This window comes from Chelmon rostratus, chromosome 19 (genome assembly GCF_017976325.1).
Source record: "Chelmon rostratus isolate fCheRos1 chromosome 19, fCheRos1.pri, whole genome shotgun sequence".
Classification (NCBI taxonomy): domain Eukaryota; kingdom Metazoa; phylum Chordata; class Actinopteri; order Chaetodontiformes; family Chaetodontidae; genus Chelmon; species Chelmon rostratus.
This window is the reverse complement of record NC_055676.1, coordinates 17510630-17535612: the sequence shown is the minus strand read 5'-3', so window position 1 is coordinate 17535612 and position 24983 is coordinate 17510630. Positions and strand designations below refer to the sequence as shown.

The 24983-nt window shown below is 46.9% G+C and overlaps 1 protein-coding gene across 1 annotated transcript; it reads right to left on the bottom strand.

Moving 5' to 3' along the window:
- Positions 1-1129: 1129 nt before the first annotated feature.
- Positions 1130-24683, bottom strand: notch1a (notch receptor 1a). Its single transcript, XM_041959668.1, has 34 exons — positions 24443-24683; positions 23178-23259; positions 16009-16271; positions 15585-15923; positions 14445-14567; positions 14096-14329; positions 13832-13987; positions 13563-13748; positions 13290-13403; positions 12539-12652; positions 12191-12424; positions 11982-12092; positions 10522-10714; positions 10285-10430; positions 10049-10162; positions 9324-9443; positions 9078-9230; positions 8754-8982; positions 8405-8606; positions 8137-8290; positions 7828-8012; positions 7528-7660; positions 7152-7409; positions 6933-7045; positions 6262-6833; positions 5717-6157; positions 5451-5596; positions 5136-5349; positions 4912-4996; positions 4649-4811; positions 4212-4510; positions 3957-4104; positions 3760-3857; positions 1130-3651 (listed from the first exon to the last, which is right to left on the bottom strand). Exons 1-34 carry the CDS (start codon positions 24498-24500, stop codon positions 2395-2397), a joined length of 7437 nt encoding a protein of 2478 aa, XP_041815602.1. The 5' UTR covers positions 24501-24683; the 3' UTR covers positions 1130-2394.
- Between the last annotated feature and the right edge of the window lie 300 nt (positions 24684-24983).

Sequence of the window (24983 nt, the reverse complement as noted above, 5' to 3'; positions counted from 1 at the left end):
TTAAAATGTGCAAGTATAATAGACATTAGGCAGAGGTCAGTGTTATCTTACTAGATATAGTAATATTAGAATATTTTTAATGGCACATTAACATGTAAATAACCTTTTCATGGTGTAGCTGGTTGAGCTAACAATCATTTTAAATACATAACATGTTGGGTAGTTTGCTCTGTAACAATGCATCATATCTTATGTTTATGTGACATCTTTCTACTCCATGCTACCAGTTTGTGACACAGTCTTTCTGTGAAATTCAACAGAAGCAGAATGCTTAAAATGTTGGAGTTGTCTGGTCAGCACCAGACAGTGGTCCACTGATGCACAGCCTGCAGTTTTAATGCTTATTGATCAATAAGTGGTTTATGAAATGTCATTATGAATTATGAATAATGAGAATGTTATAGATTATATAGAAAAATTTATGGGATACTGTGTTATCCACATTTGTGGATTATGGAAGGTTTATACACTCTGAGATCTCCGAGCTTCTGTCAGGAAGAAAGGGACAAAGTAACCTTGGTTTTCTTCAGTGAAAAAGGAGAGTTGCTGTGAATAGATTTAAGACTGTTCAGTTTCAGCTGAGCACAAATAGTTTTTTCATGCTCATGATTCCACATGTGGGTTTAATCCACAGATAACAATGCAACCTCTGACAAATATGCAACGCCTACAGGTAGTCTAAACAAAATGTAGTGTAGCAAAAGGAGCATGCATGCATATGAGGTATATCTTAATCCATTTGTAGACTGAATCCCATTCCAGCATTGAGTCTGAAATAGCTCCCTTCTCTTTCCAAAGATCCGGCAAACATCTTTAGATCTACTAGATCTGCTAACAGGTAGATCATGCAGGCAAAGAATAGCATAAACCACCTGTTGGTGGTAAACTGGCATGTTTTGTATGGTTGCTTTCAGTGATTTATTAAGTCTAAACAGTCCCAACTGCAGTGTTGCAGCAGTGTTGTTGCCTTCACTGTTGTATCAACACTAGAGGGCGCCAGACACCCACGCCTGTATGCTGCATTCAATTTGAAGAAAACAGATGAGCCGACCACACAGTCAGCCACGATATTTCAGAAAATCCCATTAAAACAGCAACGGAGGCCACATCTTAACGCTTAACAGCAGCTTTTATTGAATCAAGACAATTTTTACAAAACATTTTTAATCAGGAAATACTTCTTTGCAAACTACAACTTTGCATGAACATTGATTTTGAATTACATCTTTTCTTAAAAACATCTTTATCTCTGAATTAGTTTATAAAACATGACATTTAGACACCTTAAACCACACTCCTTGACAAAGTGCAGGTGATGTCGTTCAACACACAGAGGTCCCATTTCTTTGACAAACAAAGCTCTCCACTTCGAAGACACTTTTTTTAGAAGAAATCTCACAAATATGTTGCTTTTCTTAGGAAAAACAAAAATCACACTGGCACTATTTTAAACCGTGTAACGTTTCAACTTTCTACAACAGGTCTGCAATTTAACACTTAGCAGGTTAAACATGTAACCATAATCACTGACTTGGGATACAATATGAAATGAAGAAACAGTCTGTGCATCATAAATGATCACAAATCAATTACTCAGCTCCAGCTCACATAATTACTAGATAAAAAATAGGCTCAGGTTGATTTGGATGCATTTCCTCATTCAGAAAAGCATCTCTCAACTGATAAGGGATATTTGTTCTGTGCTTTTAGGTCCCAAAGTAAATGACAAGATCTGTGTTTACTCTGCTTTGTTACTCTCTTTATCATTTTGCCAAGAGAGGACAGTGTAGCAAGCAACATTATGAAAGGTGACACTTTGTATATATATTTGATCATCATCTAACACAGACTCAGTGATAAGACTTGTAGTAGAGAAATGTAGTTCAGTAACAAAACCTGTGTCACTTAAAAATTCAAAGGAGGTTAAAATATAATTAATACTGAAAATTTTAAAATAATCTATAAAAGTTGAAAAAAAATCTGTACAGACATAACAACGCAAATCCCAAAAATAAAATTTCTGAAGGCCGACGCATCAAAAGATTAAAATAAATCCAGTGAATATAGCAACACAAGACACAAATAAATAGCCAGTGTACACATCTAGGAGTCTTTTTTTTCTGATATACACTCCCTTAAACGGATTCTAATCTTCCCATACATAACAGAACAAAAAAAAAAAAACATAAAAAAGCATAAATATAAAAGCATCTTCTTTATATTTCAGGTCAAAAAAAGCACATAAATAAATACAAAATTACTAAAACTGTTCTTATCGTTAGTATAAAAACTGAAAATAAAAAAAGGAGCATGTTCATTCTTGAGACAGGTTTGTCACTCTCTTTCTGTATGAACTTTCTCTCTTTATACATTTTTTGTCCATTTTAGAAGTCTCTACTTAAACTGGTCTGGGATCAGATTCATCTGCGAATGGATACTTGTGGGCGGGCTGGAGATGCCTTCTGACCAGTCAGACATGTTGGAATGTGGGGACGAGCTGGACCACTGGTCAGGGGAGCCGGGGGAGGGAGTTAGAAACGGATGGTCAGGCACCTGCAGCTGGTGGCTTGGTGTGTTGTCCATGGGGCCAGAATAGCTGTGCTGGGAGGGAGGGGTGAGAAACTGGGTGCCGAGGATCTGTGTCTCCTGGGGCATTACCGTGTGGATGGGCATAGAGCGGCCTGAGCCGTTGTTTTGCTGCATGTCAGTGCCGTTCAGCTCGATGTTTGGGAAGCTCTGGCTGAGGGCCTGCCCGGCTGTGGTGGAATTGGAGTTTTGGTGCTGGAGCTGCCGCGAGTGAGCCTGCTGCATCATGTGTGCAGACGAGCCAAGGTGGCTGGTCTGCAGATTCTGGTAGCCCATGATCTGAGACAGTGTCGCAGTGCTGACACCTTGCAGAGCACCCATCATGTTGTGGGACATGGGCGGCGCCTGGGCAAAGTTTCCTTGCTGGCCTACACCTGGGTGCATCCTGGTGACCCAGTCACACTGGCCCCCTCTGCTGCCACCTATGGATGTCGTACCCTGACTGTTGGGGCTGGACACAGGCATGTGGGACAGACGGGGTGGGTTAGGATCAAACGACATACAGCCTATATCCTTACCCATGCTCATCTGGCCCATATGGTCCCCATTGCCTTGTAGGTGATTTAGAGACATAGGTGGGGACTGCTGGAAGGGGGATGTCATGGGAGGAGAGGCTACGTCAGAGAGATAGCCATGCGGTGACTCGAGGGAATCAACCGGGGAGAGGACAGCTGACGTGTCTAGCAAGTTGCCCTTCCCATCCAGCGACTTTTTCTTCTTCATTCTGTTATCTTTGCCCCCATCCTTCCCTCCCTTTCCGGAGCTAAGTTTGCGAACCTTCTTAACCGACACAGTGGGCTTGATGTTGCTAAGGTAGTCATTGGGGGAGGAAAGAGGTGGCGAGAGACTGGAGGTGCTCAAGGGGCCGCTGTGAAGCCCTGGACTCCTAACCACGTTGTACTCATCCAGAAGGCGGACGATGTCATGGTGCATGCGTTCCTGGGCGATGTCTCTGGGCAGCTGGTCGAGATGGTCAGTGATCTCACGATTGGCAAAGTGCTCCAGAAGAACTTTGGCTGTCTCGAAGCTGCCTTCACGGGCTGCAAGGAAGAGTGGTGTCTCTTCCTAAAAAGCAAACAAAAAAAACAGTTGATGCACTTGGCACACTACTGTGAATGTAACAGGGTAAATACTTGTCAAGTACCTCCATCACAGTCACATCATTTCACTTACCTTGTTGTCTTGCATGTCTTTGTTGGCACCATTTTTCAGCAGCACCACAGCTGCCTCGACATTGTTTACAGCCGCAGCCCAGTGAAGAGCAGATTTACCTGCAGAGAGAGTGAAAAGGGAGAGGGTTGAAAACAGCCCTGCACGCTGAAGGATCTGTATGGAGTGTGGAGATGATAGGTTGATAAAACATTAGCTACCAGAGTCATCTGTGGCGTTAGCATCGGCGTGACAGTTGATAAGCTCTTCCACCATGCCATCAACCGCCAATCGGGCTGCCAGAATCAGCGGCGTTGTTCCGTCATGCATGCGGGCGTCAAGATCAGTGGCACGGTTTCGGATTAAGATCTGCAAGGACACAGACTTGTTCGGTTAAGTCCTTTCGAGCTGCTGGACAACATTATCAGAAACCAAAGCCTGGAGAGTTATGAGACCCCTGTAGAGGAAGCCGTTACCTGGAACACTCCCTGTGCATCTGCAGCCACAGCAGCGTGAAGCGGAGTGCGGCCCATGTTGTCCTGAACGTTGGCGTCGGCGCTGGACTCCAAGAGGCGTTTGGCAGCGTCAGAGCGGGCATACCGAGCAGCCAGGTGGAGGGCAGTCTCGCCTGTGCGGTCAGTCTGGTTGTGAAGGTTGGCGCCCTGGTAAATGAAGTCAGAGATGATTTCTGCTGAGGGATCCTCTTCCTCTTCACTGTTGCCCGTCTCCAGACCTCCACCGCTGCAGGAGGCGATCATCAGGGGAGTGAAACCATCTGAAACAGGAAGTGAGAGTATTATAATGAGTTCTCCGTCACGAGTCTGTCATGGTTCATAGAAGATTCTAAAACCTTTTTTAAGGTTTTCATGCTGTCTAATTTTTCCATAAGTCGCCCAATGACAAGTGTACACACCTGGTCCTCTGACATTCACATCCATGCAGTCATTCTCTATCTCTCCCTGAGGAGGGGTCGGAGCAATGGATGCAATACGCAGGTCAGCTGCATCCAGATGCTGCTGTGTCCATTTCCTGTGGTCAGTATGGTCACTCAAGTCCAACATGGCCTGCTCCTCAAACTGAAAGAGGCATCACAACGTTAGCATCAGCAGGACACATGAAAACAGTGCAGAATAGTTGGTTTAAATATGTTTATGAAGACGAGATTGTTTGTCTCACCCTGAAGCGCCTGCAGTCTGGATCTTCATCATCCCATTCATTTTGATTGTCATCCATAAGATTTATGTCAGAGTTTTTCATAGGCCTGTTGAAAAGAGGAGGCAGGTTAGACGAGTTACATGACATAAAATGTAAAAGACACACACTGCTGACAGTCAAGACTAAGAAAACAATAGACTTTAAAGCACAGCTTCCTTCATGTTCCACTTTCAAAGGCAACTTACTTCAGTCCTACAGAATCCTCTCCCAACGGTTCTCTGCGTTTCTTTTTGCTGGGCTCTGACACTTTGAAACCCTCAGGAAACCAGAGCTGGCCGTGCTCTCGTCGCCGCTTACGGGACACCAGAACACCAAGGCAGATGAAACCCAAAGCAGCCAAGCCCAGGAAAACAACATACATGGGGTAGAGCTCTGAACTGGACGGAGTCGGCCTCACACCTGGAAACACAGTCAACAGGATTTCAACTTGGTCACCATTTGTAATGTAACACATTGAATATACTGTAAATATACGAAAGGGCTGCAGATCAGTTACGTACTGGTGACAGCTTCAATATAGGGAACATTGAGGTTCCCACTGGAGGCCAGTGCTCCAAGGAATGCAGCTACATCTGTGGCACTCTGGAAGCATTCAGTAGACTGCTGGTAGCACTGACGGTTGTCAATCTCCAGGTACACCACAGACCTACAAGCAGAAATGGGTGGAAACATTGACACTCAACACTTCTGTGTAAACAAAATAGAAATCATTCTGTCGCTTAAAATATATAGATATATTTTGCTAATGATTGTACCCTACACCTACCCTTTGACTTGCACAGGATCCAGCTCTCTGCGTTTCCGAGGGTTGACCATGGCGGACACGCTTTCCTTCACTTGACCCAAAACATTGGCTGGCATGGAAGCCCACTCGGGCCAGCCATCTGCGGAGCGCTTCAGCACGTTGTGTTTAACGAGATCCTGTTCGTTGCCATAGTAAGGGAAGATCATTGGTTCTCCTTTGGCATCCCGGCGGAACACCACGTTGGTGTGGAGGACGCTGCTGAGGTCTCTGAGGAAAGCTGAAGAATGGTTTTTAAGCTGTTCTGGGGGAATGTGGACCACCAGAACTAAGTGCCCGTCTGCCAGTTTCTCTGGCATGTTGTTGGCACAGTCCAAGCCGTCCCATTCACATTCTGCGTTATTGCAGCCCTGATCACAGTGACCGTCAGCATAGTGGTCTTTACAGTACTGGTCATACAGTGGGCTGGAAGAAAGAAAGGAGACTGGGTTAGTATTCTCATTGGCATTTGTGCAAGAATGCAAACATGTGGCAAATACCAAAATGTTTGTTTTGTTTTCTAGACTTACTTGCATTGTCCTTCCTGCCCCTGACAGTCAAAGCCATCATAGAGACACCCAGGGCTGTTGCACTGGCCATCACACTTCCCATCGTTGAAGTAGCGCCAGCACTGCAGGGCCGCAGAGCAGTTTTGCCAAGGATCATCAAAATTAAGCGAGCAGTCTCCTCCATCCCAGCCGCAGGCATGGTTGTTGCACAGGGAGTCGCAGATATGGTTCCCTGCCCACTCGTCACATTGAGGAATCTCGCAGCTCACCTCCACTTCCGGAGGTGGGGTGATGTCCCGGCCAAAACCTCCAACAAAGGAATAGTCCAGGATGTGGCACAGCAGGCCGTTGAAATTGCTGGGGCAGCTGCACTGGAAGAAAGGCACATCTGGGGTGATCTGGCAAGTGCCTCCATTGTAGCAGGGGTTGGAGATGCAGAGGCTGTCTGTGGGGGTCTGGCACTCAGGCCCAGTAAAGGTTGGTGGACAGAGGCAGCGTGGGCCCAGGTGGCCTGACACACATGTACCTCCATTCCTGCAATTCAGGCTCCCGCAGGAGCGAGAATCATATTCACAGGAAGAGCCGGTGAAGCCCTGCAAGAACAGAAATAGAGATTATGATGACTGTGCTATACATGAAAAAAAAGTGGAAGCATCTTTAAAGAGGCAGTGGTCTAATGCAGCTGTACTCACAGGTGGACACTTGCAGATGAAACCATGAGGTGTGTTACTGGCAACAGCACACGTTCCTCCATTCCTGCAGGGTCGTCCTTTACAGCCATCAAACACCCTGTCACAACGCTGACCTGAAGAACAGAAGCAAAATGTTCGTGTCAACACTCATACACCATTCAGACACCGCACTCCAGCACATTGACGTCTTGTAACATGCTGCTAGATGCACATCAGTACCTGTATATCCAGTGCGGCATTCGCAGCGGTAGCTGTTTGTGAGCTGGATGCAGTTGTAGGACCCTCTGGGGTCACAGGGGTCTGACAAACACTCGTTGACATCACCCTCACAGCGCTCGCCTACGTAGCCTGGCGGGCACACACACTGGTAGCCTCCAATGCGGTCCACACACTTGCCATTGTTGAAGCATTTGGGCTCGTTGGTCAGTGGGTCAGTGGAGGGGGTGCAGTCATCCAAATTAATCTCACAGTGGACACCTACAGGAGACAGAAACCCTGGGTTAGACGATGTCCATGTCCTGATTTTTGAGGTCCTAAATAGTTGTCAAATTTGATTTTTGTTGGAGTAGGATTGTGAATATATGCAGGTATGTACCCTGTGTTCCTCTGGGACAGGAGCACTTGTATGTGTTGATGAGGTCGATGCAGGTTCCTCCATTCTGACAGGGCTGTGACTGGCATTCGTTGATCTCTTTGGAGCAGTTTACACCGTGGTAGCCAGGGACACACTGACAGAGAAAAAGAAAAATTATTATAAGAATCATTAGTCTAATAAATTGAATCATTTATTTTCTATGATAAAATCTTGTACAATAACTCCTAATTGTCCGGTAATCCCTATTTATATCTGTAGATTTGCATGATATTTATTTAATTCCAATTTAAATCAACCTACATCACAACTGTAGCCTCCCAGATAATCAGTACAGGAGGCTCCATTCTGGCAGGGATTTGGTGAGCACTCGTCCACTTGTTCCTGGCAGTAACTCCCAGTGTAGCCGGCTTGGCAGCGGCAGTAATGTGTGTTTCCAGCATCCAGACACTGGCCTGAGTTCCTGCACAGGTGAGCCACCTCCACCCCTGAAATCATAGCAGACGACATTAACAGAACATACCAATCACACATAGGACTTGTAGATTCAACAAGTTTAATATAAAAGGATATATTCTATGGTGGAAAATAATGTTTGGCGGGCTATCGCACCTTGCTGTTTGGCTGCGACCTCACAAGACACACTGGGGATGTCGCAATAGAGACCAGTCCATCCAGTCTGACACTGGCAGGTGTAAGAGGCTCCCTGCTGCCAGCAGGAACCTCCATTTTTACAGGGGGAAGAATCACACCAGCGCACAAGATTCTAACAGGAAAACAAAGACAGAAAACACTTAATGACCTGTATAAATGGAACAAAAGCCTGAAACCGCCACAGAGCCCTCCAAACTCAGCCTGAAAGATGATGATTTCACCCTACCTGACAATTGACTCCTGTGTAGCCATGAGCACAGGTGCACTTGTACGTCCCATAACTGTCAAGACATGTGCCTCCGTTGAGGCATGGCTTGGAGTCACACTCATTGATATCGTATTGGCAGTAGCTGCCAGTGAATCCAGGCAGACACAGGCAGGTGAATGAATTAATTCCATCCACACAGGTGCCACCGTTGAAGCAAGAGCTGAGGAAACACAAGACAATAAGAAAAGTTAAAACATTGTTAGATTTGCTTTGGGCTGATTATTTATTATTTATTTGATTATCTGATTATTTATTTAAGGTTTGATGGTTAAATAAGTACAGACAATATTTTGACAAGCTGAGCTACCTGTCAGTGCAGTCGTTGGTGTTGATCTCACAGTTGATGCCACTGAAGCCAGGCGGGCAGGTGCAGGTGTAGCTGTTGACACAATCAGTGCAGTTGGCACCATTTCTACAAGGGTTACTCTCACACTCGTTTATGTCCTGCTCACATCTGCCGCCACGAAACCCGGGCAGACAGGTACACGTGAAAGTGTTGATGCCATCCCGGCACAGACCGCCGTTACTGCAGGGGTCTGAAACACAGAAGAGAGGATTAAAATCACTGCTTACTAGCGATGTTTTGAAATGTGAAGATGAAAACTTGCAATGGCACAAATCTGTTCTTTACTTGGTTTGCAGTCATCGGTGTCTGTCTCACACTTCTGGCCAGTGTAACCTGGCTGGCACTTGCACTGGTAGCCACCCATAGTGTTATGGCAAATAGCACCATTGCGACATGGGCTCTTCACACACTCATTGATATCAATCTCACATGTTTGACCTTGAGGCAAAAGATAGTTAAAGGAAGGTTAATCACACTATCCAGCGGAAAGGTAGGCATGACCAGGTGAAACAGGAATGAATGAATGGATACCTTGCCATCCTTCAGGGCAGATGCAAGAGAAGCTCTGGTAGTCTTCAGACTCCTTACATACTCCACCATTTTTACAGGGTCTGGGGCTGCAGGGCGCCAGCAGAGTCTCACAGTTTTCACCTGGTGGCAGAGGATAGAAAACATCAGTGTTTGCATTGAACGGGCAATATGGAGCAACTGCTTTAGAGTTCAAAATCAAACATCAAGTCATAAAATCAATATTACATTTCCATATGTTTCCAGACTCCTGATAAAGATTTCATTTTTAAGAGTGACATAAATCCCAGTTTACATCCCACTTCCTTATCCATTTCCATGACGACTTAGCCAAACAGGAAGGGCCTTCCTGTTTCCTGCTATTGTGCTATCACAGACAGGAAACAGGAAGTGGGAATAGGGCCTGGAACAGGCTCCAGTTCTCCCCTTATATTAGCCGCTGTGGCATGTTATTCCAAAACACACACACATACTGTTATCCCTGCAAAGCAGACAGGCAGATCTTTCCACACAGAGATGCCAAAAACAGACATCCCTGTTAGTGCTTATTGGCTAATGTTTTCTATAATAATAGGAGACAGAGCTGGATAAGCCTTCTGTGTGGAAAGCGGAAGACTATCTTTATATTTTCAAACCTGTACAAACAGCTGAGTCAGCAGCTAACTAAATTAAACAACCCAGGTAGTAGCAGATCCTTTGCGTGAAGAAGCAGCAGCTACGTTTCGTACCAGTGTAGGGCAGCAAGCAGTTGCACTTGTATCCGGCCACATCGTCGATGCAGGTGCCCTGGTTGAGGCAGGGGTTGGAGGCACACTCGTTGATGTTAGTTTGGCAGTTAGGTCCTACAGTGGTGGGATTAGAGAACACACCTGGGTTAGGTTTAGACTAACAGAGCACACACTCACTCTCATTGGGCAAAAAAAAAGGAAGGGAGTGATGAGAAGTCACAAGGGTTGTAACTGACCAGTGAAGCCAGCTCTGCATGTGCAGTGGTATCCGCTGGTCATATCCTTGCAGGTTCCCCCGTTCATGCAAGGGTTGGACTCACACTCGTTGTTATTGATGTCACAGTTTGGGCCGCTCCAGCCGGAGTCGCAGGTACATTTGTAGCTTCGGTGCAAAGAAAATGTCAGGTCAGTGGTGTTTTTAAATTTTTGTTGAGTGGGTTTTTCATTCATCTTAAAACTGCATCTATGCTCACCCATTGATGAGGTCCTGGCACCGGCCATGGATGCAGGGGTTGCTGCCACACTCATCCACCTGAGACAAACAGGTGGCATCGTTGTAGCCCTCTGGACACAGGCAGGTAAAGCTGTTGATGCCATCAACGCACGTGCCCCCGTTGTGACAGGGGTTGATGGCACACTCGTCGATGTTGATGTTACACATTGATCCTGAAAGACAATGATAGATTGTGTGATTTTAGGACAATGCAGCATATATTGAAAGATGTGACGTGATAAATAGCGACAGTGGTCATCATGAATGCCCCACAGCTGGACACTTTGCTCTCTGGTGGGGTATTGTTTGAGCCTATATAAGCTGCTTGCTGAGGTGTACTGTGTGGCTTTTGGACAATAGGGAGAGCTAACACTAAAGACTCCCTAAACATTCAACAGGCAGAAGCTGTAGCAGCTCCAATGTGTGCCTAGCCTGGCGGCCCCTGGAGGCCCCTTTGCTTCTCCTCCATTGATTGAATGAGGCCCTGTTGAATAGGCAGAAGGAGGGTTTCAGCTGGATCTGAGAGGGGGAGGTGCTGCCAGGAGAGAGGGGGGTGTGCTGTAGCTACTCTGCCTATTCACACACACACACACACACCACCCCCCATCCAGGAAGGACCAACCTCACCCAGGGCTGTTTACAGGGACAGAAGGCCAGACCCATTTCACACACAGCCGAGTAACAATTAAACCCCCCTCTGATCCCCTACCCGGCTCCCTCCTCCTCTGCTCTTCATCAATCAGGAGGGGAGGGCCCAACTGCCTGATCTTCAGTTACAATAGTCCTCTGTCCCTCTGTGTCTCAGTCCCGCCGTGCCCTCCACACTCACCCCGTCAGCACAAAAAGATGGAGGGGAGGAAGAGGAGGAGGGATGCACAGAAGCCGGCACAGACACACTTGTTCCTCCCTGCCCCCTTTCTAGCATAATCACACAGCCACTACCAGTCAGAACCGGCTCTGTTGGGTCATGAAAGGGAGGAACACAAGAGCGGTCGGCTTGTTGGGATAAGGTTTTGTCAATTAAGTTACTAGTACGTTACAGGTGGACATGTGAAGTGAATGAGGGGGGAAACACATCAATCTGAGATATTTGTGGGATTTGTTGTGCAGTTACACGCTAGTGAACATCAGCTATGCGATTAAAGGCCAAGCTGTTTTCCTTTTAAAGTATCGCCTTACAGACTCTTTCCAGGCTCAACATCACAACCCTTTCAAATGGCAAACAAAGTTAGCGCATTGTGTGTGTGTGTGTTTGAGTGTGTGTGTGTGTGTATCAGGTTGGGGACTGTGTTCTTTTCTCTTCCCCCCACCCCCATCCCACACAGGCAATCTGACACCATTGTTCTGCAGTAGTGGACCCACCAGCCACCTGTCCTACCTGCCCCTCCCAAAGCTCAGGGGAACACCCCCCTGCACCTGTACACTCCACCCAGTGCTCACCTGTGTAGCCGGGCTCGCATGCACACTCGTAGCCGTTGATTTTGTCGATGCACCTCCCGTAGTCGCATGGTTTGCTCTTACAGTCATCCAGGTTCACCTCACAATTGAAACCTGTAGATTGGAACACGTGTAAGACGAGGATATGAGGAAAATCTCAACATTTAAAATGGAAGAATCTGACAGAGTTGAACGTTATTGCAATGTCTCACCTGCAGTGCCTTTGGGGCAGGCACAAATATATGTGTTCTCCCTGTCCTGACAAGTGCCACCATTCCTGCAGGGCTGGCTTAGACACTCATTGATGTTGGTCTCACACAGTCGGCCAGTGTAGCCAGGGCGGCAGTAGCAGGTGAAGGAGGCTAGGCCGTCCTTGCAGGTGCCATAGTGGCAGGGGTCAGAGTAGCACTCGTTGATGTCAGTCTCACAGTGCTGCCCTGTGTAACCTGGACAGGAAAAAAAAAAAGCATTTAATAGAATAATGGAAATTTTCATTAAGAGAGAAATTAGAAAAAAAAAAGAATTTGGCAGGAAAATTGAGAAAAAAACAGTTGGTTTACCTTCAGCACATTCACAGGTGTACTTGTTGGGACCATCGGTACACTTAGCTCCATTCTTGCAGGGGGTGCTGGCACACTCATCAATATCCACCTGACACAGACTCCCTGAAAAACCTGCACATGAATTGAGCAAAGTACAGAATTAAAATTTTCTTCTGATTTTTCTTCAAATATGTGAAATTTCAAAAAATAATGTAGCTCGTTACAGTCTGTCTTTCATGGCTACAGTGTGCATAATGCAAAAATGGATGAAAGAAAAGCTAATTTGCATCTGAAGTAGGTCTGCAGGACACTGAAAGTCCTAACGAACCATTCCACAACACTCCTTCCGCCTCCACCCCCCTTCCTCGGCTCTTACTGTGCAGAGAAATCTTTCTTTCAAACCACAACACAATGGCCTCCAGCTTACCAGCCATAAACCAATCCCTGCCCCTAATTTTGGCGCTAAGCTCTAACACAAACTCTCATGCCCGCCAAATATGCTAATGTGTCTGCAACCCGATCTTCTCTGTCCCGTTCACTCATAAACCCTTCAGTGACACTATGAGCAGAAGTAAAACATTTACATTCAATCTGTGGACCATGTTTGGTGTGCTATACTCATTGACAACTAAATTAATGATCCACTTTTTTATAGCCTCCTCTGCGCTCCCATTGTCTGACCAAGAAATGGTTAAAAGAGAATCAAAGGATCCAAGAACCTATTCCGTTCACTCCATTAACTCTTTCATATTCTGTGATCTTTTCTCACCTTTGGGGCACTCGCAGTGGAAGGAGTTGATCTTGTCGATGCACTTGCCATTGTTGAGACAGGGTTGGCTGGCACACTCATCTGTGTTGATGTGGCAGAACACACCCTCATATCCTGAAATCCCACAGAGGCACGGGGATAAAAGAGATATTAGTCCACCCATGTTTCCTTTCTTACCCTAGTCATTGTCCCAGGGTTCAAAAAGGTTCATAACGTTCATGCATTTAATTTTCTCCTTTTCCCTCTCCATGCAATATAAACCAATGCTGTTACCTGGCATACAGATGCAGTGGAACCCTCCGATCTGGTCCAAGCAGGTGGCATCATTATGGCAAGGGTTAGACATGCATTCATTGACGTCCATCTCACAACGGGGTCCCTCATATCCTTGGAGACATTTACACTGGAAAGAGCCTTTCGTGTTGAGGCAACGGCCACCATGTTCACAAGGGTTGGCACCTACAGCATTTAAGATATAAGATGTCAGACATATGCAGTAATTTGTACATAATAACTGGTGAAGAAAGAAACTGCTGACTTACCGAGGGAGCACTCATCAATGTCCAGGTTGCAGGCTGACCCTGTATAACCTGGGGGACAGGTGCAGATTGCCTTGCCATTGACTGGGTTGGTGTCACAGTTGGAACCCTTTTGACATGGATTGCTGATGCAGGCGTCGTCAAGGTGGCACAGCAAACCTGTGAGCACCACAAATGTTCATCAGACTGTATCATCACATTCAATCACTTCCTTAAGATCATAATCTGTGTGTGCAGTGTGTCTGCAGCAGCCGCTGAGAGCCTTACCCGTGCGCCCGTGAGGACACTCGCAGAAGAAGGAGGCCACGCGATCGTGGCAGGTGGCCCCATGGTAACAAGCTGCACTGGCGCAGTCATCGATGTTCTCACTGCAGTCGTCGCCCGTCCACCCGTTGACGCACACGCAGTGGTAGCTGCCGTGAGTGTCGTGGCACGTTCCTCCGTTCTGGCATGCGTTGGGCATCAACTCACACTCGTCCACATTTTCAGTGCAGTACTGACCTGAAAGAGTTTGTAAAGAAAAAAGGGGGCATGAGCATGGTGTGAGGGGAAGTTTAAAAATGTTTTCTTGGTAGGCAACAAAAGGTCAGTGGCTATTCTCTTAACAAAAGGTCACCTGTGTAATGAGGTGGGCACTGGCAGTTGTAGGTGTTCACACCATCCACACACACACCACCATTCTGGCAGCTGTGGCCTGGACAGTCATCGATGTTATGCTCACAGTGCTGACCTGTGAAGCCTGATGAGCAGCGAGAGAACGGGACAAGAAGAAGACAAGATGTGAAAAGGTGGGGCGTAACAAAGACACAGAAAAAGATCTCGCAACATTTGCTTTTAGTTAATAATCACATCCTTTCTTCCTCTCGTTATCGCTGTGCACTTAAGGGACAGATAAGCTGTCTACTCGTGGCAGACTGTTTCAATGCCCTGCAGATGACACCGCAACTTGTCTCGCCCTCAGACATCAAAGGTTCGAGTGGGAGTTTTACAGCCACGACAGTCTGATTAACTATCAACCCGCAGCTCCACAGGTGCCCGTGCAGCTTCGCTATCAAGCTGCATTCCAGCACGGACACCCACGGGAGGCACACAGCATGGGTTAAACTTTAACACACAAGCCCGCGATATCCCTCATTCATCTGCATATCTAAATAACCTGCTCTGTGGTGGCCATAAGTGCTCGATCAGACAATGACACAGCCGGCTACGAGCTTAAATAATGAGCAAATATTGAACCTTTTGGAGAAATGTGCTTTGTGCGACTTGGGGAGGAAAAGTTCCTTCGCAGCTGCAGCCTTGCCTCTGACAGCAGTAGCCACAATTGCCCAACATTAACCAACGTTTTACACAACACTGCAACGGCTTTGGGTGCCAGGAGAGTAAAGATGCCAAACAGAGCGGCTGTATTTAGCAGAAAAACAAGATATTTCTGTGTGTGTGAGTGACCTCATGATTGGGTGTGTATATCTATACGGTTATCCCTGGTGTTGTGGGGTCTCGCTGGTGATTATCAGAAGGAAACGTCTGTGTGACTGCATCCTGCCAGTGGAGGCTGGCAGGGAGGTATGTGAGGGGGGTAGCCTTAGATTACTCATTCCACTCTGTCAGATTTTACTACAACAACAGACTGGTTTTTAGGTCAACTGATGTAATAGGAAAACAAGCGTGTGTGTTTAGTTGCTGCACTCGCCATGCAGTTCCATATCCAAACAATGTTGTTTGCTTATTTATGTGTAGATATACGTTTGTGTGTTACCTGGCAGGCAGGTGCAGTCATAGGTGGTGTCTCCCTTCTGGACGCAGGTGCCTCCGTTTTGGCATGGCGAGGGGCTGCATGGCGTGTAGGGGGTCTCGCAGTGTTGGCCAGTGTACTCTTGAGGACAGCGGCAGTGGTATGAGCCCACCTCGTTCACGCACACGCCACCGTTGAGACAAGGAGAGGGAGTCTGGGCACACTCGTTGACGTCTTGCTTGCAGGTCTGCCCGTGGAAGGCGGGCGGACAGGTGCAGATGTAGGTGGAATCGAAAGCTGAGCACTGGCCACCGTTCGCACATGGATTGGATGCACATGGGTTGGCGAGTTGGCAGGTTTTACCTTGAAAACGAAACAATAACAGAGATTAATCATGGTGGTTTGTGGCAAAATGAGTGACGAGAGAAGTGAAGGTTTATCTTCATACCTGACCACCCAGGCGGGCAGCGGCAGCGGTAGGCGGTGAGGGTAATGAGATCACAAGTTCCTCCATTGCGACAGGGGGAGCTCATGCAGGCGTGGTTGGTGGGGGTCAGACATAGCCGGTCGGTGAAACCCAGGCGGCACACGCAGCTGAAATCGAACGTGTTGCCATGGGAAACAGCTCGGCATTCGCCACCGTTGCGGCAGGGCGAAGGGCTGCAGGGACTTGGATACTGGCACCGATTGCCTACGTAGTCACTGGGACACCTGGGAGCGAAAAAGGGAAGTAGAGATGATCAGAACACAAGGTTATTTTTGGTTTAAATCATGGGAACAATAATCCAAACAAAAGGGGAAAAAGGGGAGGGTGGGAGGAGGGCGCACTGGAGGGTTTGCCGCCCAGGAAAGTCCCACTGCAGCGGGACGGGGACAGCATGTTGTTCTAGTGTGTCTCTCTGGATTAGACTCCCTCAGAACCTTGAAAACACATTCTGCCGAGAAAACAGACGCCACAACATAGTCTAGCCGTTCCTGTCTACCTTTCGCCCCCACGCTGTCCGCACTCATACTGAATGACTGTGGAGATCAAGGGGACTGTGCCGGCTCTGGATGTCCTATATGAAGCGCTGCATTCAGGCCCTAAGCCCCTGGGTGCTTCCCTGCCATCCAGACTAAAGATGGATGCTGCTACAGTCACATAGCTCAAACGGGCTGATTATGAGGACTGAAGACATAGAAACCCAAGACAGACGCTTGACAAAGAAGAGGACTGGCCTCCCCTTTTGCAGCATAGAGTAGTTTTTAACCAAAAAAACTTTTAAGATGAATTGTCTGGTTTTGATTTCCTATCTGTCGCAGGCAGGAGCATTTTAAGTCAGCAAATTAAGTGTTTATGTTTGAATCGGGGCTTGTGTGAGAGTGTGTAGTTGCGCATTGAGTGTGAGTGTTTATGCGTGAGGGACGGCATCTGTTGGCCTCTGAGTATCTCCACAGGGAGCAGGTGCGCATGTTAATGAAGGCAGCTGTTGGACTGGACTCCTCCTCCTCCTCCCCCCTTATCCCTCCCCCTCCCTCCCCTCTGTCCCCTTGTCAGATGGGGGTGCTGACAAGCCAACCTCTCCTCCAGGGACATAAAGAACCCATGTGAAGTCAGCTGTTGCAACTTCTGTCTCTTCACCCCCCGTCAACCACCGCACACATTCCTAATTCCTCTCCTCTTTACCTGTTCCTCATTTAATTTCCTTTTAGGCTCTCCTTTACCTCTTGTCCTCTCCCTGTCTCTGCTTCACTGCTCTGTTTTCTCGCCTCTCTCCAGTGTGGACATTTATAACTCTCAGCAGTTTGCTTTTTACAGCTTTTCCCTTATGTCACATTGAGCTGCTGAAAACCCCCTTGTTGACTTAGTTAGGTGAGACCAATCAATGAGTTTTTAACAGTCCCATGTGCCCCACAGGAGGCCCAGACAGTTGCAATTGGCAGACGATTGTAAAAGCATTTGGGATGGCTTTGAAGTTCTTCAGCTTCCCATTTCACTTCACCATGAAAACACACTGAATAATCAGCGACCACTGTTTTGGTGTAAAATCCTCACTCCACAGTTTCCCGAAACAGATGTTCTTAATGGTGTGTGTGTGTGTGTTTCTGCACTCGTGTGTGTGTCCTCCCACACTAACTAACTGTAATAGATCCTCTTTGTCCTGAAGTCAGCCCAGTCTGAGATAAAGATCCACCCACATGCTGAAAAGCTAAGCAGCACACACCACGGCAACAGGTCTCTCCCAGCGATGCAATGTCCCCTCAGGCCGGAGCAGATGCTTCCCCGACCTCTGACCCCGAACACTTTTGTGACTGTGGGACGGCCTCTTTGCCTTCTCTCCCCACTCTCCTCTCTCCCCACTGGGCCCGATCTACCATCTGCCACTCTGGGGTGACTTTATCCTCCGACACAAAACCAGCCCTACTGTGCACTGGAAATGCCACCGCTGTGGAAAATGTTATGCAAATGGTTGAGGTTGGCATACAGTAATCGGGTGTGAGTATGAGTTTTATCCCTTTGGTTTTTCTTTTTGTGTTGTTTGTGAAAGTACTACATGACCAGTTTTCTCCTTAGGTGGCTTTTTGTTTCTGCCCTTTCCTCCTCATTTAGCTGATGCTCAATTGGATTTGTCTAATCATTAGCCAGGGTCTGACCACATCTGTTAGTAAGACCAAGGACTGAACAGTAAGGTTCTGCTAGAGACAATGAGAAATGCATTGGGTCTGGAAGGCTCTGAACTCCCACCACAACAATTAAGCTGCACTTTAGTAAGATCAGTGGGTTTGATACTGCAGTAGGAGGTGAGCACTGTAAATAAAAGCATGCGTAATAGCCATATGTACAAAAAAGTGAATGAATTCTTATTAATCCTGTGAAAGTATCTCCTCTCTCAATCTCTTTTCTAACAGCATAAAGTTACTTAATTTGTAGTGTGAATTTCATATATTGTCTTGGCTTAGTGGAATAAAATAGTTTCCACAAGTAACAGAGTGACAGAGGAAGTGTCAAGAGATCATTTTGATAGTTATTAAGCTATTTCCTGTCAAGGAGTGAGAAGATTTACGAGGGTCAGTCACAGTGACAAGGACTGAGCACCTGTTGCAAGATCGCTTTCACGCACAAAATAGCAGTTAACACACACCAGGGTCGTAACTTCATCAGCATCTGTGCGTGAGGGAGCGATACACCTTGTTCTACTGGCGGCGGCTTGATTTCAGGAGACATCCCACCTCACAGTCAGGCAAGGACAAAACACCTGCCTGCCACTCCACTTCTAAAGATGGTTATCAGTGACAGCTCATCTGCTGAAGTACATGCAGCCTGGAGTCTGCTACTCAGGTTACCACGAATCAGGTCGGTGCATAACATCTTTCTTGCTTCTCATAACAGACACACCAGTTTGTTATACAGTGATATTCAGGATAATGAGGGCGAACTAACTGTCCTAACCGACAGCGTTTCCTCTCATGCATGTGTTTAAAACACAGATAGAGAGCCAAGCACACACGTATGCATCTAACCTGTTTACCCCATTGCTTATGTAGTGCAACACTGACCTGCAGAAGAGTTACTGCTTCTACATTTGACAGCCTGTGCTGTGCATGTGAACTTTCAGCACCCACTACAGCCAAATAGCCTCTTATCTCTTTGCTCCGACGGCACAGCTTTGATCGTCCCGCTCTGAGGATCTCCAGACTCACAGGATCCTGATCACTGCCTAGTCCACTCTGGGGCCCCCGTTGACACTAAGTACCGGGAAACATTTGTCTGAGTATCACGTTTTTCTCCATAGTAGCTTTTTGAGGTTGTTCCAAAATTCGTAAGACTAAAACTCAAAATCAACATGAAGTTTAAACACAGTGCCCCACCAACCTCGTTCACTGCTGTATCGGAGGAGCCCTGGCATCTGGGGAATGGGCCCAACCAGGGGAGTGGCGGCCTTAAAGCTTAAACCCCAATAAAAGCCCAACACCAGCAGGAACCCTTGACCCAGTGATGAACTTGTATACTACTGATTCGCTTAAGCCCACATGGAGTTGAGCCTTAACAGAAGCCCGCTCTGTAATCCTAGAGGAGGACAAATGAAGAGTGGCATTCCTTGAGGCGGAGTGGAACATCTTTTTAGTGGTGCTGGGCTCGCTCTAGACGGCCTTTACGTGTGAGACATTTTATCATCAATATGCAATACCAGACAGCTCTGTGCAAGGTCACAGAGGTCCAATCGCACCAACCACTGCAGGCTTTCAGTCAATTTTCTGTCTCGAGTCTTTTTCTGTCACACGTCTTGCAGTATTTGAGACACGTAGCGAGACAGTCGAGATGTTTCCTGAGTTTATTATTAACATTCACCTCACACCAAAACAGTGTCTATTTCAGTGAAGCAGCATCAACAGTCAGTCAGTCATGCAGGGTCGAGGGCAACAACCTCTCAACCTTACTATGCCCTCATCACTGTCTCACGAATGGAAACTAAATTTGACTCATACAACACTGTGCCCTTACACGTTTTTAAGCTGCCTACAGCGCCATGAGAAACAGGAAGCACCAGACCTTCAGATAACCTCTTACTTCACAGAACTATGACCGAGTGCTTCCCCTTTACAGTGGCTTGTTGTTGTTTCCGTGAGTCTACAGGCCCACCACCACAAGCTGAAGTACACTTTGGCCGAGACAAGATTCTGATTTCCCCCGAACTGAAGCCTCTGTCGAGTAAATATGCAAAGCACAGCAATCCCAAAATGAATCATATACTTGCTCATGCAAGAAGAAAGTGGAACAATAAGTTGATGTCTGTGAAATTTTCTTCTCCCCATCCAAGTTCGAAGGATTAAAAAGCTCTCTGTTTGTATGAAAGTAAAACTTCAAAGAAACAGAAAACACAGCTGCAGCGAAACTCAGTGCTGATTAACAAACATCTCTGTAATTTCCAGACTAGCTAGCTAGTCTAGCCTAGAATTCAATCCAGTGGAATTCACAATGTGATGTGGTTAAGTAACTTTTAAGTCACATGTTTAAATGTGTTAAATTGCAAATAATTGTTCTGTATTAATTTCAAGGTATAGAAAATGGCAGATTAAAAGGTAGAACATGTTAAATTGGTTGATACTGTGTTTTCCCCTCACGTGCCCTGATAGGCCAGGTCATCTGGCCTGCTGTCTGGTCTATGCCAGTGCTTTTTGTGTGTGTGACTGTGTATGTGAGCCTTTAAATTCCTAAAATGAAGTTTGCTGGACAGCCTGAAGACTTTAAACCCCTTTTTCTTCACTTCATCTTTTCTATTGTTCCTGTTTCCTGACTTTAGGGCAGATAGTCTCCAGGTAATAAGAGGCCTACCTCAGAACAAAAGTTGAGCCCCATCAACCTCAGAGAGATAAATATACAGCAAGTAAACAAACAGGACACAAGCCAGTTCCTGTTTTAGGGATGATCCGCATTGAAAAGATTTAAATCAAGGGTGACTAATTTTAGAACCAGGAGGGACAGAAAACATCCTTTCTGCAGGAAGAGTCAGTGGAGAACCAATTTTGCCTTAATCTCACTAAACCCATCCATAAGACATCTGATTATCACAGTTTACACCAAGCCTAACCTTGTTCTCTACGCCAACATGTGATTTCACTCTCTGTTCTCCCACTCGTGGGAACTGCACTGAAAGAGGATTTAAATCTACCTTACCACTCAAATCTGTGCCACCACACGCTTACACACAGCTGCACGAACCACAGCACGACTCACTGGCAACTACAAGAGCTGCAAGTGTGGGTTTAAAACACTTGAACATTTCAACTTTTCACACTCACTCTGCACAAGGTAAGCTCATGAATTTGGGGCATTGCTTTCCCCCGGTCGCACAGTGACAGCCTCTTCTTCTTATAAACCAGTGCGCAAAACAGTTTCCCCTACTGGACTTTCCACACATCTCACCACACATTTCCAAACTGAACTTGCCAGTCAATGTGCCACAAAATTCAAACAGTGCTGATAAAAACCGAAGTTGGACCATTATTGGACAGCCCCCACCCCTGTATAGACGCTACACTCTGACCCCCGAGCACTGATGATGAATCTTCCAGTCCACTCCGTGACTGATGGCTGCTTCGCTTGGCAGGGATGAATGATTAATGGGAGGACAAGCAAAGAGGAAGAGAGAGCGCGGGTGGGTGAAGTGATGCTCTTATCCTGTCTGTTTTTAATTGGACCGAGCAGAGATGGAGACCACAATAACAGCTTTGTGGAGGAGGAGGAGGGCGGAGGGAGAGTCGCTGTGTGCAAGTGTGAGCACACGTGCGGGGGTCTGTGTGAAGGTCTGTGTGTGTGTGGAGTGTGCAGATTAGATATCGTGAATTGGTGGCCCTGGGCTAGCAGCATGGGCTCTTCAACAGCTCCCCCTTGTCTCTGCAGGCCAGAAAAGTGCCTGCCACGACCACATGCCCTGAGGGCAAACCAGGCCACCCCGGAGCTTCTTTACAGATGGATAAAAATGATGCCACAACATTAAAAATGTTCTGAATTCAAGACCCAAACCTCCTCTGCCTCCCCTCAGGGGTGTGCGTGAGTAAAAGCTAAAGATCTTCTGTTCACCTCACCTTTTGTCTTGTTGCACAAGAACATGGTGAATCTGCAAACTCACAGATTTCCATGTAGGTCAGATTAAGGGAATATGTTTGCATATTAAGTGTCTCACCCACAAACTATTAACATCAATCCATAGCCTAAACAAATAGCCCACAATCTGCCTCTCTGCCCGTTCCCACTTGTTTGCCTTCAAATTTCTGCACTTTATTCCAATTAATCTCACTCTCTTGACATCCAATCCAATTACATTTCACAGCCATCTGGCTTTCTAATGGAGATCATAAGCGGGTAAGATGGGGGGTGGAGTGAAGGTGGAGGGGGGTGGGGGTTATCCATTCAGAAAGCAGGAGACAAGCCTTTTGGAGGGGGTTAGGCTGGAAGGGGGGGTTATGGCAGGGGTTTGGTGTGTGTTGTGGTCTTTGGGGTGGCTGTGGCATGATGGGAAGCCCCACTCAGATTAGTCACACAGCATTATTCTGACTACAGGACAATGGGTGACGGGCGGCGGGCGAGCCCCAGCTGTCGCCCATGAAAGGGCAGAAAAACAAGATTTAGGACTGGACGCGTCCTCTCACTTTGCTGGTGAAGGGTTCTTGCATTCATTAACGGGCCTACTGATGGTGGGGGGGTGGGCTTTTGTCATGCTACCCCTCTCTCACCTCTCTGGAACCACACTCTTTTTATTCCTTCACTTCTTAAACCCTTTTCTCTTTTAGGGAATGTGTGCTGCCTCACAGAGCAATGTGGCTCCTGGAGGGGCACAGGAGCACACCAGCCCAGAAGAAACTCAAGGGCCTCTGGTTGCTGGGCACAGGGCCCGCTCAAAGGCTGGAATGAAAGAGGGAATATGTGGCCCCTTTTCTTTACAACCAAAAAACACTTTCAAGTACCAAAAATTACACTACACTGCACTTCTATGGCTGCACAAATTCCAAAACACCCGAATAAATGACATGCTCACCACACACAACAATAACAGGAAATGCTAATGCGTGGTGGTGGTCTGCAGCACAACATCTGGTGCATCACATGATGTGCTTTTCAGTCTTCCTGTTACTTACTTGCATTCTCCATTTCCATTAGATGTGGCTTCACACCTTCCTCCATTCAGGCATGATTCAGTGGGTAGGGAGCATTTTAGACCTGTGGAGCACGTGAAAAGCATTAAAACACATCCTTGATCCAACAGTGCATTCAGCATATACGTGCTGCATGCATACATGCAACAATGCATGCGGCATATGTGAAATCCATAAAGAAGATGCTGGGATTAACAGGGATTAGGGATATCTGAAATTACTGGTCGGAAATTATGCATCACTCAGATTTTTAATACATCTTTATTCACAGGAATTCCATTTTAATGCACGCGCGCACGTGCACACGCTGATCTTTAATTGATTTGTTACACAGTTGTCCGCAGAGGATATTGGGAAGCCTGTTGTGGACACCGCTGAGGCCAGAGCGCGTGGTGCGTGGCTTTCTTTTGGCGGGGGGCGGGGGGAGGCGCACGCTTTTGCGGGGAAAGCGCAGCAGCTGCGGGGCTCAGATGCGGAACAAAAGAAATCAGAGTCCAGCACGAGCCATAAAACACTCTCCTCGGGCATTGTTTACCGGCAGACGGGAACAGCACCTCCTCCACCCCCACACCCTCCGCCCGGCACTCACAACACTCTCCCACACATGTAGACAAAAAGCTAGCCCCCCCCCCCCCCCCCCCCCCCCCCTCGCGTCCCCCTGCCCCTACACACGCACCAGCTCCCATTATCTCCTATTTTATTAAAAAGCGGTTCTCAGAACAGTTTCAAAGTTTAGAAATGCCTTCATCCAAGTTTCTTTAATTGAGCAAAACCTGTTAAATAAAGTGCAAATACAAACAAAATACACACTAAAATAACAGGGCTTTGGTCCACAGAGTAAGTTTGTTTGTAAAGTAGCCTCCTGGATTGGAAGTAAAAGGCTGATTAGGCCAGTATGTTCTGCCTGTGCAGACAAAACAGTTCACTTGTGGAAAGTAACTTTCACCCTGCAGCGCAGCCCAGCGCACCGCAGCGTCTGCAGGCTGCTGCACTTGTAGTGAAATCATTCCCACGACCAAGAGAGGCTCTTAAAACAAGCCGGCGTGCATTTTCAGCAGATTTCCAGGAATTTATCAGCTTTCTGATCTTCAGCTCATGCGTCTACACACTGGCTGCTGAACATCACCCCGCACCGATCAAATAAATCGGCCACAGATATCAATCATTCACCGAGCTCATGATTGTTTCCTCGCCGGCCCTCAGTCATGCTCTGCGCTCGCAACACCAAACTTTCTTAGACATTTTACCTTGTGAGACGACGATTGCGGGGATCAGAAATGTTAGTTTCACAAAGAAACGATACATTCCTCCTCTTCAACTTCACAAATGTCGTTGACTCCCACGTAGGGTTCGCATAGATGCGCGGTTTAGGGTAGTCCAGGTGTTGGCTTGAAATAAATATCCGTCCAGAAAGGTAAGTCCAGCAGAGAGAGAGAAATAGAGAGAGAGAGCGCAAAATCATCAAGAGGACTCACTTCATAGATGTTAACCTGGTGCTTTCCGAGTTCTCAATGAATTCTGCAGGCAACTCTACAAGTTCCTCCCACTCCTCTGCCTCACCCCCCCCCCCCCTCCTCCTCAGGCCTAATAAAAGCTCTCTCTCTCTCTCTCTCTCTCTCTCTCTCTCTCTCTCTCTCTCTGCAGGAGGAAGAGTCAGTCCCCAGCTCTCTGTCCAAAAGTTGAATTATTACCATGAGACAAATAACTGTGGAAAATAACTGCATTTACTCAAGTACTGCACATAAGTACAATGTAGAGGTAGTTGCACTTTCAGAGGGAAATACTGTA

Coding starts and splice junctions, on each gene's coding strand:
- notch1a (XM_041959668.1), bottom strand. CDS start 24,500: ATGTATCGTTTCTTTGTGAAACTAACATTTCTGATCCCCGCAATCGTC. Junction 15,924..16,008: donor CTGCCCGCCTGGGTGGTCAG/GTATGAAGATAA, acceptor TTCGTTTTCAAG/GTAAAACCTGCCAACTCGCC. Junction 8,607..8,753: donor ACCAACGACTGCACTGACAG/GTAGCTCAGCTT, acceptor GTGTTTCCTCAG/CTCTTGCTTCAACGGTGGCA.